Raw genomic sequence first — 13,985 nt, forward strand, 5'->3', positions numbered from 1 at the left:
GTATAATTGTCCTTTTGTTGTAGATTGTAAGACTAATCTGTCACTGTTGTTTTGCCCTGTGTTTGACCCTCAGAAAGCCTACTGTGGCCTCTGCAGTGAAAGGATATGGGGGCTTGGCGGGCAAGGCTACAAGTGTATCAACTGCAAACTGCTGGTCCATAAGCGCTGTCACAGACTCATCCCTCAGACCTGCCAAAGGCTTATGGTGAGTCTGTCCCTTGTTTGTTGCGGATTTGGTCTCAACTACAGTACACTTCGTGTAACATTCAATTTGTTTCATAACTACTAGCAGATGTTTTTTTTTTATTTATTAATGAATATTTTAGGGACACATTGAAAGCTAATAAGACGTCAATCCATCCATCTTTTTACTGTACTTCTCGTCCTCACTTGAGTTGTGCGTGAGTTGGAGTCTACCAGCTGATTTTGGGCAAGGGGCGGAGTAACACTCTGAATTGGCCAACAGCCAATATGAGGGCGAGTTGTAAAGGATTAAATTATGTGTAGCTGCCAATAAGTTGACGACTGTCAAGCGGCGATTTACAATAGCTAGATGCACTCTTCACCCCATCATCTCATCAGGTAAGTTTTTAGAAATATCCTAATTAGTAAACAGTATGTATCCCAACGGGGACAGCGACAGCAGCTGCTGGTCTCAGACGCTTGTGTTAACATTTGTGCAAGGATTTGGACATTTACTGACTCAAACTGATATTGTGATTCCTGCTCATTGGAAACGTACTTTTTCTTTTTTTTTTCCCAATGAAATCCTCACATTCCGTTCTATACCATCTTTATTTTTTATAAAAATACAGGATTGAGACGTAACACAATTTAAGTCTTAAATTGTGGGCAAACCTTTTGATTGGCGGGCCAAAATGGGTTAAAAATTTTGATAGAGGGGCCGGACCAGGAGTAGATGGATGGAGTGTTTTGGTAACCTCACCTCATCGGAGAAAAAAAAAATACATTTAATTTTAAATGAAAGTGAACAAAAGCATTACAACAATATATATGTCTTTGAAAAAACACAGCATAAAAAAAAAATAAAACATTAACAAGGTTTATTCATTTAATTTTTTTCAAGTTCAGCGGGCCGGATTAAAACGTTAAACGGGCCGCATGTGGACCCCGGGCCGTAGTTTGCCCACACCTGATTTAAGATGCATTTCACTTTATCATGATTATGATAATTAATTCCTAAGAAAACATGACAATAAGCAATATGGATGATATAGCAGTAGGTGAAACTGTTTCAATAGCTTCAAAAACATTTGTGCCTTTAGAAGTCAACAACTCTCTTTAATGGCCACTTGTGCCTTACATTAACTTTACTTTTTCATGTGACACCAAGCTTCACTGGTGCATTCACAAATTTTCCAGGTGTGGAATTGACCTTACATGTGACAGACATCCTGTTTCCAATCCTTGCAGACCGCAACTAATTTCCAATTAAACATTTGAAGTGAATCTTGACAAGGAAATCAATGTGACTTTGTTTACTGTCATACTGAGCTCTTCATCACTACGGCTTGATGTCTTTATCTTCTGTCTCAGATAAGTGACTCTTTCCAGAGAAAATCCCACATTGGAGCAGCCTCTCTGTAGAGAGACTGTTCTTGCATCATTTTCTTTCCTCATCGCAACATGCTTCTCCATACAATTATACGCCATCACTGTAAAAACATGAGGCGATGTTTGGATGCATATTTGAAGAACCGTGTTGGATTATATCTAGTCAAAGTCTTTCATTTTTTTGTTCAGGATCCAGCTATGCCATCTCAGGAGCCCCCTTCAGATGCAAAGAGTGAAGAGGTGGACCTTCCACGAGATGACACAGAGGACAGAGGTGGAAGTAAGATGTTTGTCTAAATGTAATTTAACTGCTGCCATTCATTCGTCATGTTTTCAAAGGAACAGATTTCATTTAAAGAAAGGGAAAAGAAAGAGTGCCGTGGTTATTGTTACTGTGCAGACCACACCAGGAATGAGAATAAAAATTCAGGCCATTGTGAATTGATGTCGTTGTCTTTTTGTGGCGCTCCTGTGAGTTGACCTAGTTCAATCTATACTGCGGTTTCCTGGACTCTGTCTCCCCCTGCTGGTCCGAAAACAGAACACGTTTTTGTTTTCGGCATTTCTGTGTACATGTGGGCCTCAGTCTTTGATGGTACCAACATACAAGGTTAAGAATGATGCACAATAAACTTGAATTAAAAATACATTTGAAAATGGGATAAGAATACGTTGTTATTTTTTTTCATTCGATGATATTTATGGCCAAGAAGAGTTTTTCTCACAATAATTGACACCGTTATAGAACTCAGTCATAAACTTCTTTTGCGCAATCATTGTCACGTATAACCATCAGCAAAAAGTATTGCTCAAGTATGTATTTGTCATTGCAGGATTGTATTTACCACACAACTGTACAGTGGACAAAATAGAAGAGACAGATGTGGAGGTAAGGGATATGCTGCAATGTATTTTATACAAACTCAAATACTCTGACAGTGACGTCAGTTCCTTTATTTTTTGCTTTGATTTGAGAAAATGAATAGCTGATCATTTCAAAGATCAGCTGTTATTTTCCAGTATTTGTGAAGAAAAATCTAATTTTATTGTCATTAGTTCACAAATATACACAAAGTGTGTGCTCTGCATTGAACCCATCACAGTAGTGAAAAGCTCATCACAAAAAAAAACAAAAAAAAAAACACTTAGTAGCACACACTTGAGCAGGGACTTATGCTTTTGCACAGGAGTTAACGCACCATCTTTTTTAAAACATAAACTGTTACTTTTGTTTGGGTATTTGTCTACAACAAATGGGAAAAACAAAACTACTTGTTCTACTGTGTATTGAAAGTATGAATACGCTTTCTGTCCCATCTGCTTCACTCCAGGACATTAAATCAGTGGTGGATGGAATCGATGGTATCAAGCTGTCTCAAAGCCTTGTTTTGGGCTTGGGAGACTTCGACTTGATCCGAGTTATCGGGCGCGGCAGTTATGCCAAGGTGCTGCTGGTCCGCTTAAAGAAGAATGATGAGGTTTATGCCATGAAGGTGGTAAAGAAGGAGCTGGTTCATGACGATGAGGTGAGACCAGACGATAGAATCAGATTTTTTTGTAGCTTGTCAAGCCCGAGACAGCCATGACATGCTGAGCTAGTTATAAATCTTACTCTAAAATCAACACATCACCAATGGTTAAAAAAACAACTTGTATTTTTGGGGGGGGCTTCGAAAGTAATTTAAGTTGCAATAACTTTCAAATATAAATGGTTGACATTTATGTTAGTTCTCACAACAAAGCAAGTTGTTTCCTTATTATTTTTCCTTGTATCTTTAAATTGGGGTAACAATACAAGGAACAACAAATCTGTTAAGTTCACTCAGCTGTGTTGGCGTGTGTGTGTTTCTTTTTTTACACGTACTCAATCATTTAAAAAATGCATAAATTAACGTTTTTGCATGGTTAGAATTTCCCTCTTAAGTAGTTTTAATACCCAAATGCAGAATCCTCTACCCAGCCATCAAAGATAAATATGCACGCAAACACATTTTAGGCTGTTTTTCAACAATATTCACTAATGTTGATCCGCACTCTGATTTTTATGTTGTACAAAAGCCACTAGATGTCAGTGCAGACTAGCTTAGGAGTCCTTCAGTCCTGTGTCAACATTTCTTTTTTCAATTAAAGTGAATAGTAGCATATGTCTGCCCTATGGTTTGATTGGACATCTTGTTTTTATTTATTCATGGTCCTATACACACACATTAGCTGAATTATTAATCTCTTCAACACTTAATGCCTCAGATCAAAGTGGGTTTGTAACCAGCTTTGCACAAAATTGACTACAAAGTACTAAATAAGATGAAATTACCAATAGGGGATTCATTTCTATAGCTTAATGAGCATAATTATAAATTCCTGAAGTGCTTGACTTGACCAGGAATTTGGTATCAGAAGCACAACATAGGATGGACCACATGGCGTTCCAGCTTTGGTTTAAGTCAGAGACACTTGCTTGTAGCTCATCAAATATTAACCTCATCAGTTGAGTGACAGTTTAAGAAGGAACATGAAATTGCCATGCCGCAGGCGAAACACATACAAATTTGTGTGGTGAAAAAGATAAAGAAATTCATGTGGCACTGCTTAATAAACTTCATGATATACAATAATTAAGGCATATTTTACTGCATCTTTTGAACCATGCGGCTAATATAAGGGTGAAGCTTTTCTGTGGATTTTTCTTTCACCGATAGTTCAGAAAATACGCTAAATAAATCTTGATTTTTTTTTTTTCTTCTCTTGAGTCTGTTCTGTTTTAATTAGCAAAGTTGTTGCCGTGTTAAAAGGCACTGTTTTAACAATCTGTTTATGTACCTTTATGTGCATTCACAGTACAAAATTGTTCTGTACATGCAGTAATCAACATTTTTTTTCCAACATAGAAACCTGCGGCTTATAGCCTGGTGCGGCTTGTATATTGGAGTTTTTTTGTTGTGTTTTTTTCCCCAAGAAGTTTTATATTTTATGACCACAATTTTAGAGGGAAATCTTTAATTGTAATATTAAATAATAAATAAATAAATAAATAAATAAATAAAAATGAAGCAAAACAAATGAATAGTATAACTGTTTTGGTGTAATCCAAAAACCTTTATTAACTATCAAGGCTATTTTAACATTCTTAACTGTTATACAAATGTAGCCAGTAATCGACCACAGTTAAGATAAAGATTTAAAATAATTGAACATTCAACCTTCACCGCATGGTGAAGGTGCAGTCCTGCTTCTTTGAATGTGGGTAACTGAAGGTGTATAAATATCACGTTTGTTGAATTGTGAATTGTACGACATTTAAGAGGTTCCACATTACTATTTATTGTAATAAGTTATATTTTAACACAAGTCTGGCTGCGTATTGACAAAACGTCACTTTGAATGATTATTCAATGCACATCTACAACATCATTTAGGGATGACTGATTTTCCACTGAGAAACTGCATTGAGCCTTCATTCTTAATCTTTCCAGGATATTGACTGGGTGCAGACGGAGAAGCATGTGTTTGAGCAAGCCTCCACAAATCCATTCTTAGTGGGCCTCCACTCCTGTTTCCAGACAGAAAGTCGGTAAGAACCTATTAGGAACTTAACTTTATTCACACAGCTATGTTTTTTCACTTAAAGTGTCACCTTGCTGGTAATGCTTCTTTACCTTTATTTATGTATGATCCACAAAAAAAACACAAATAATGTATAGCTGACAACAAATGGACTGATCTAGATTCACTGCTATAAATGTATTTTAAATATATTTAAAAAATTCCAAGTCGTCAGTAAATGTCGATTTATTTGAAAAACTACTGTGGACGTTTCAAGTTCAAATTTAATTTGATTCAACTCATTAGTTGATCTATTGCCTGCTTGGTTGTTCATAGTGATGACATTGCAAGGAAGGTCACGACCTGAGGTCAAGTGCTGTACCTTTAAAAAAATAAAATAAAAAATACATTACTGCCATTCTTTCCAGTAATACACTTGCTTTCCCCCCAAGTAACTCTCCATTTAATTTTCTAGGTTATTTCTTGTGATTGAATATGTGAACGGTGGGGACTTGATGTTTCATATGCAACGACAAAGAAAGCTCCCTGAAGAGCATGCAAGGTAAGGCTTGAGCTTTTCAGGCATTAGTTTGCATCATCAAGCTTTAATAGTCCGTAGAATCACGGTGGAACATGTTCTTTCCTTTTCTGATACTACAATTACCCACCGGGTTCTTTTGATGATAGAATTAGGCAAACATTTTCACATTGCTATGAAAACGTATCTGCACAATTCATTTTTGGGAAGAAAAAAAAGATGCAAGGGGTCACAGTACACGTAATAGATGTGACTTGGACTCTATAATATAGTCTAGCAATATTTTCCTCAATTTCCTTGCAAAAAGCACCCCCAGGAATTCCAAGGGCAACATTCCCTGCATTCTTGAGGACAGGCCAAAGCTTTTCATTTGGATTTCAATTTTGGGGCTCTTTTACTCCGATCCAAGAAGGTCCTTGATCTAAAATGACTGATTTTTGGAACTTTCCTTTTACCTTCAAAAGTTCCAGTACTTGCTAAAGAAGACTTAAATAGTCCCACTGGAGGGAGGGAAAAATCCACTTTATGACTTTATAGACAACACATATTTTAACAGTTTCAAGATTATTACAATCCAGTGTTGATTATTTTTCTATAATTCATAACTTGGATCAAGATTATTTTCACTGCAGCAACAAGTCGACACCAGTTGGTGTAAAAAATCCATTTTTATTCAGTCTGACAATAGTTTTAGCCTGATTAAAATCTCTCCAAAGCATGAACATGTAGAAATGTATCATTTCTGACTCATTTTCCGTGGTGAATGGTTGGCAGTTTAGCTTTATTTAAAACGAACATTCAATGTGTCATATAGCTGTAAATGTAGCAAATGAGATTGCAGCTCCTCTCTCAACCTTCAGCAGTGAGTCATGTAGGCATTGCTGCTCGTGCATATGATGGCCTCCCTTTGGGGATGCCCCCCCACCCCATTTAATTTATTTGCACCACCTTTGCAGCCTTCCTCAATAGTGTACTTCTTTTAAGTGCTTCTTACAAACACATGCTCCGTATCATTCTAGAGCAGTTCCTGGCGCCACCCAAATAAATAATTTCTTTTTGACACCTCTGAAAAAAATAATGAGCTCCCATTATTCATGCCTTTCTACTTGTGGGGCACTCTAACGGTGCCCCTGATAAATGCCGGATCAAAGGCTTGGTAATATAGAGTGGCACTGTCGGGCCCCCTATCGGACCCTACAATCTGTATTCTGGAGACGGTGGCTGTACATATGCAAAGCAGCCTGCTAATAACGCATAATGATCGTACATATTCATGAGGTGCGCTCCCGACGCGTTCCCCGCGCCAAGGGGATGGCGTTCTGTGGCCGATGGATGGTGCCGCTGAGAGCGCCGCTACTTCTATCAGTCTGAATGCCAGTTCTGAAACAACGGTGTACAATCAAGGCTGTCACAGTGAAATTGCGGAGGAGCAATGTGGGATTTGCCATCGCGCTGTCAAACGATCGTTCCGCAGTGTTTGACATTGAGGGATTGGTAGCAGGCGCTCAGACAGAAGGCCCGTCAATCTCATTGGAAGCTTATCTCCCTGTGACAGGTCATGAGCTACCCACGTATCACTATTCGCTCGAAACACAACGATGTGTTAATCATGATGCTCTATGTATCATTCATATTGTAAAGTCACATGGCCTTTATATATGTAGTTCCTAGACTTGACTTCTGTGAATGCAATTGCAATACTGCTTAGCTTGTCATCACTTATAGTTGTGTGAAAATGTTATTTATTTGTTCGTTTTAGCACCGCAACACTGCCTTCATAAACAGCATTGCTAACAAGAAAATTACAGTTATGCAACACAAATTGGAAAAAGTTGAAAGAACACTTAATTGAATGGCTTGATGACGTTTCCTGGCCACTAGAAAATCATTCCCATGTTGTGCGTTCATCTTAAAGGGGAAGTCAAACCCCCCCCCCCTCCCCAAAAAAAATCTCCATCTCTATCTCTTCTGTATGACTTCACTAGTCTGAATATCGCATTCTGTTTAATAATGCATTTGTGGAATATGCATTGAGCAGCAAAAAAAACAAAAAAACTGATTTTAGGCATCTCGGGGGCGGCCATTTTGTCACTTTCTGTCGACTGAAAATGACATCACCGCTGCTCAGGCCTCAGGTACCTGCTTTCTGAAGCTGAGCCCATATCTTGATATTCACGATGGCTATATCGATAGCGATATGATAACAATATTAGTATGGGTTCAGTGAAAGCATGGCTTTTTTTTCTTTAAAGAAAAAGCAAAATATCAAAAAAAAAAGTCAAAAAGGATGTAGAAAGTGCAGTTTTTTAATTTGAACTCCCTGAACAACATGAACAAAGAGAGCAACAAATAAAAAATAATTAACTTCACATTGTACTGCAACTACAATTTCATAATGAATTTTGTGTCAGAACAGGAGTGTTTGTTGTGTATACGTGCAAATGTGTGGACTCCCTGCGACTTATAGTCTATATACTCTTATTTCTTTGGCTTGATGGCGCACTGCTGCGTCTCACTTTGCTTATGTCATGAAAACCGGTTTAAGGTGTGGGTGCTGGGCCTTTGTGGTTTTGTTTGTGTGTGTGTGTGTGTGTGTTTGTGTGCCTCTTTCACTCAACGGAAGATGAAAGCAAGTATGCAGCGTGAGCGTGGAAAGTCCACATGAGTTAAATGGTGGTGTTAATATCTTGAGTGATCATATCTTATATTTCCTGGCCATTCAGTAAGGATGGCACCTAGCGTAGCCAATGACATAATAATTCTGAGCAACAACAACATTCTGGATCAGGATATAAAGTATATAAATTCTATTTCGGTACCTCGAAGCCACAAATGAAATCCAAATTGATGATGTTTTTGTGTGTGTGGTTATGCAGGTAACAAAAAAACCATAAATTTCAAATGCATAGGATATCTGAAACACAATGATTTATAGCAACATCATCCACAAATGTGAAAGCCAACAGCGGCGCGCAATTACACCGCAGATTGGATAGGCCATTGGAGATTCCGTTAAATTAAAGCACAACATAGTGGTCGTATTCCATACACATTATTATTCATAGCGAGTTGCGCAATAGATTGAGCAGTCTGGCGCTGAAAAAAAAAAAAAGCAACTCATTATTTGTTCAACATCAACTAGTGTGGTTTGTATCTACATTTTTGGATTCAAATGTAAGCAACATAAATCAATCTGCATTTTCTAAATCATCCTCAAACAGATTTTATGCTGCTGAAATCTGCATTGCTCTCAACTTCCTGCACGAGAAAGGCATCATCTACCGAGATCTGAAGCTGGACAATGTTCTTTTGGACCACGACGGACACATCAAGATCACAGATTACGGCATGTGTAAGGTAAGAAAGATTGACATCTTCAAAGTACATCGGAATAGACTAGAGACACTGCCTGTTTTCCTTTTTTCACCTCAAGTCATGTTTTATTCGATTCATTTATTCCTAATACTTGTATTTTCATTTCTTTTTCCAGGAGGGGATCAGACCCGGTGACACGACCAGTACTTTCTGTGGAACCCCCAACTACATTGCACCAGAAATCCTCAGAGGAGAAGATTATGGTATGTGAACGGGCCACTGGGTCATACCCAATGTCCAAATGTCTCATCTGACAAATCACTTTGTAGTTTTTGTTTTCACCCCAAAATAAGTTGATTTAAATCACATTATTAGTCAGTGCAGGGTGCGGAACCTCTAACCAAATAGATTTTGGTTTCCGTACTCAGGCTTCAGTGTAGACTGGTGGGCCCTAGGCGTGCTCATGTTTGAGATGATGGCTGGGAGGTCCCCGTTTGACATCATCACCGACAATCCTGACATGAACACCGAGGAGTACCTCTTTCAAGGTGAGTTGGGGGCTTATGAACCATAGCTAAGGTTTGTAGCTGTTAGCTTGCAGCTTCACCAAAGTTTGAAATTGATTTATATAATGTTGCAAGTACCGCTACCAATACAGAACAGAATTTTCTTAGCCGGCAAAAAGTACTTTAAATCATATTTATTATGTTAGGTTTGACTAAACAATTCCCTTGATGACAAATTAGCATCAACTATTTTGCAATGAGCATTCTCGTTGACGATCGGTTCCGTTTGATGAGGCACCGTTTGTTGCATTGTGTGATAGCAATTAAATGAAGCTGTCATGATCATGATAAAAAACGAAAACAATCTATTGGTGACCCAATTTCTACACTACTATAAAAATGTTAAGTGTTCTAAGTGATTAAAAATGTTCAAGATGTTAATTTTATCAAAAGTATTACTATCCTTAAAATGTTATGAACTAATTAATTAACTATAAAATAAATCATTAGCCGCTGTTTATTATTGCACTGTATTACATATTTTTTACCCTAAGAATAATTTCATTACTGCTATTGAGGTATTATATTATATAATATATTATTAAAGTTTGAAATCCATGCGCTTTCTGGCATACCAGCTAGCTAGCGCTAACCTAACCCGGGGAGGTTCATCTCTGCAGTCCAGCATCCAAATTTGTAGACTCCCTTTTTGCTAGGGCGACAGTAAAGTCCACAGCGACGTAAGGGCAAAAGCATTGATACTCTGATTTTGTGGGCTATATTGACTCAAATTTAATGCTCATTAGCCGGCGAAACATTCCTATACACACAATAACTTCCGGGTGTCGCAGCGGGCTTGCTTTACTTGACGCTGTGCACTCCTCGCATAAATACTGTACCTACATCATCATTCCAACATTCCTGTGACACTTGCACACGCAACAAAGTGCTATGATTCAATCTTACTGGAAAGCCAAAATTCTGATTCTGCATGATCTGTTGCTGTTTCATAGCAAAGATCTAAGCCTGCTTCCAACAATATTTACTCAAGTTGAGTGTGAGAGAAGCGATGTTTCTGGCTCATTTTTCCTTAAAAAAATAATTATGTTCATTTATGCCTTTGTTGCATAACTAATATTTAGTGTGAGTGTGGAAGAAATAGATTTCATGTCATGGAATAAAAATGAGCTCTGAGCTACAAAAAGATTTCTGCCTGTGCCAATGCGTGTGCAGGCTTAGATGGTTCTGGCATGCTGCATTAAAATCACTAACGGGGTTAATTTTATTTCCCTCAAATGTTAATTAGCTTCAGTTCACTGATGTTTCTCAAACCAAAGATGGGCTGTGTTCAGATATGACATCATTGATTTCTTTTTTTTAATTTGCTCATTTACCTTCTGCACATAAACAGTCATATATATTGTCATACTTATTTGAGAAAACCAGATGCATATTGTGATTTTTTTTTTTTTTATTTATTTCCTATTACCAATAATACTGTGCAACTGCTACAGTATTCCATTTTGGGTGGTTGTTTGACTATTGGATAAGAAAGATTAGAAAAAGAATAAATTTCACCCAAAATAGAAATAATACATTTTCAAACTCAAACAAATTCTAAAAATTACTTAAAACATGCGATTAACGTTAATATTGAATTTAACCTATTTAAGTGCCATAACATTTTTAATTGTAAATAAGTTGTGTACTTACTACCTAACTATAAATTTGATAATGATGTATGTGAGTTTTCTGTTCTTATTACTCTCGACTTCTTTTATTGAGCTATTTTGTAGCAAGCAGCCAGGACGGTGACTCAATTCTCAGATCTTGTTTGCGGGTCCCATCACATTTCTTGTCTTTGCTATCACTGTTATCCTTCTTATTTCCATTCCTTTTAACCCATTCATTTTTTTCCCCCCACACTTGAAAACCCAGGTGTCTTAATGAAAGGTCTTTTGATATTCTTGCCAGCCAATCACAGCACACATAGAGACAAAAACTATTCACCCTCACACTCATCACACCTGTGGACAATTTAGTATTTATTGAACATAACATCCATGTTTTTCAAATGTCGGAGGAAGCTCGGATACCTGCCAAAAACCTCCTGCAAACTCCTCAGAAACACATTTTCAGCAATTGGAATTTACAAAAGGAAGGCACTCTAGAGATCCAAATACAAAAGCAATTATAAACTTAATATTCCATAGAAAAAAAGTGAACTACAGCACTACATATAACCAAGATGGCGGCGCGCATGGACGCAGCGGCTAACAGCTCCCCCTCACAGTGCTCCTTTTTACTTTTTATTAGTGTTTGCTTGCTCTTATTGGCATCAACTGAGGCACAACATCGATATACCCGCCAAGACATCGTGAACATTGGATATCGATGCGAAATAACCATCACAGAGGAATTTTGCTATGATCGCAAAATTCCGAACGAACTGGCGAGGCTGCCCGGCTCACCATGGCTGGTCATCGGGGCCGGGAGGCGGCGCAGGCGACGCAGAGAGAGGAAGCAGAAGCGAGGCTGCAGGTCCGGTGTCTTGCAACGGCTGCGACGGCAGCCCCATAGGCAACCACTACAGAGTCTGCACCTCACCAACGCCAGATCCGTGGTCCACAAAATCGACGACCTGGGATTACAAATCCTGGGAAACCGCTATGTGCGCGATAGCAGTGTGATCGTCGTCACGGAAACCTGGCTGCACGCAGACGTCCCCGACGCTAGCATCCAGCTGGCCGGGCGCTCGCTACATCGCGCGGATCGGACGAGGGACACCGGTAAGAGGAGGGGCGGGGGGCTCTGTGTTTACGTGCATGAGAACTGGTGCGGCGATAGCACGATCGTCGAGAAGCACTCTTCCCCCGACATCGAGTTCATGTCCGTTAAATGCCGGCCTTATTTTCTCCCGAGGGAGCTAACGGTAGTGATTGTCACAGCTGTTTACATCCCTCCCGACGCTAGCACTAGCACGGCGCTCTCGCTACTCGCGTGCGTCATCAATAAACATCAGCGGGCCCACCCTGATGGCGTTCACGTAGTAGCGGGAGACTTTAATAAGGCCAATTTAAAGACTGTACTCCCAGAGTTTCACCAGCATGTCAAGTGCCCAACGAGGGGAGACAACACTCTCGACCATGTGTACTCGAACATCAAGCACGCATACAGAGCCCTCCCACTCGCCCCTCTCGGCCAGTCAGACCACCTGTCCTTGCAGCTCGCACCTGCGTACACCCCTCTCAGGCGCAGATTCAGGCCTACCACAAAGACTGTGAAAACCTGGCGTGACGACGCCATGAGTGAATTACAGGACTGCTTTCATGACACAAACTGGGACCTCTTTGATCATCAGGACCTTGATGTCTACACGCATTGTGTACTGGACTACATCAAGTTCTGCATGGAAACTGTGTCCCAACATAAGACTATACGGACCTTTCCAAATGCGAAGCCCTGGATGTCCAGCAGGGTTCGCTCTCTCCTCAAGGCCCGTGACGCTGCCTTCAGGTCAGGCGACAAAGCCCAGTACAGGGTGGCTCGTGCTGACCTGAGCAAAGGCATCAAGCTAGCCAAGGCAGCCTACAAGGGGAGGCTGGAGGCCCACCTTGCCAGTAACAGGCCACGGGAGGTGTGGCAGGGTCTACGGAGCATCACCAACTTCCGTGGCAGCAGCACGACCTCTGTAGACCCGAGTGCATCGCTGGCAGAGGAGCTTAACTGCTTCTTCGCTCGCTTTGACTCGCCCCAACCGTCACACCCCCGCACTTCAAGCTCCAACTCCCCCCCACTCATCGTAGAGGAACACGATGTGAGGCGCGCGCTCCTGGCGGTCAACCCCAGGAAAGCTACTGGACCCGACGGAATACCAGGCAAGGTCCTCAGAGCATGTGCCCACCAACTGTCACATGTTTTCTGCAGGATCTTCAACCGCTCCCTGGCTCAGGCAGTCATCCCCTCCTGCTTGAAAACTTCCACCATTATTCCTGTCCCCAAAAAGTCACCAGCCGTCCACCTGAATGACTACCGTCCTGTTGCTCTCACACCAGTCATTATGAAGTGCTTCGAGAGGCTGGTTCTCCAGCACATCAGGGACTGCCTTCCTCCCACTCTGGACCCCTACCAGTTTGCATACCGGGCTAACAGATCCACTGAGGACGCCATCGACACTGCTCTGCATGTTGTGCTGGGCCACCTGGAACGACAGCAGAGCTATGCAAGGATGCTCTTTGTGGACTACAGCTCGGCATTCAACACGATCATCCCAGACATCCTCGTCGCCAAACTGGACACTCTCGGCCTCCCTGCCCTCACACGCATCTGGATCAAGGACTTTCTGACCAACAGACCCCAGACTGTGTTGCTCGGCCCCTACACGTCCTCCACCCTCATGCTGAGCACCGGTTCCCCCCAAGGATGCGTGCTGAGCCCTCTCCTGTACGCCCTCTACACCTACGACTGCAGCCCGGCCCACGGCAACAACACCATCGTCAAGTTTGCTG

At 40.6% G+C, this 13,985-nt stretch overlaps 1 protein-coding gene across 1 annotated transcript in view; it reads left to right on the top strand.

Moving 5' to 3' along the window:
• Nucleotides 1-13,985, top strand: part of prkcz (protein kinase C, zeta) — a 52,647-nt gene that overhangs the window by 18,372 nt on the left and 20,290 nt on the right. The window contains exons 6-14 of the mRNA XM_088290346.1: nt 74-205; nt 1,765-1,855; nt 2,409-2,464; nt 2,907-3,101; nt 5,049-5,146; nt 5,594-5,680; nt 8,878-9,013; nt 9,147-9,234; nt 9,400-9,519. Of these exons, the coding sequence (XP_088146472.1) occupies nt 74-205; nt 1,765-1,855; nt 2,409-2,464; nt 2,907-3,101; nt 5,049-5,146; nt 5,594-5,680; nt 8,878-9,013; nt 9,147-9,234; nt 9,400-9,519 (1,003 nt within the window). The remainder of the gene's footprint in view (nt 1-73; nt 206-1,764; nt 1,856-2,408; nt 2,465-2,906; nt 3,102-5,048; nt 5,147-5,593; nt 5,681-8,877; nt 9,014-9,146; nt 9,235-9,399; nt 9,520-13,985) is intronic.

This window comes from Idiotropiscis lumnitzeri, chromosome 3 (genome assembly GCF_059441095.1).
Source record: "Idiotropiscis lumnitzeri isolate Australia: NSW breed Sydney's pygmy pipehorse chromosome 3, RoL_Ilum_1.0, whole genome shotgun sequence".
Lineage (NCBI taxonomy): Eukaryota > Metazoa > Chordata > Actinopteri > Syngnathiformes > Syngnathidae > Idiotropiscis > Idiotropiscis lumnitzeri.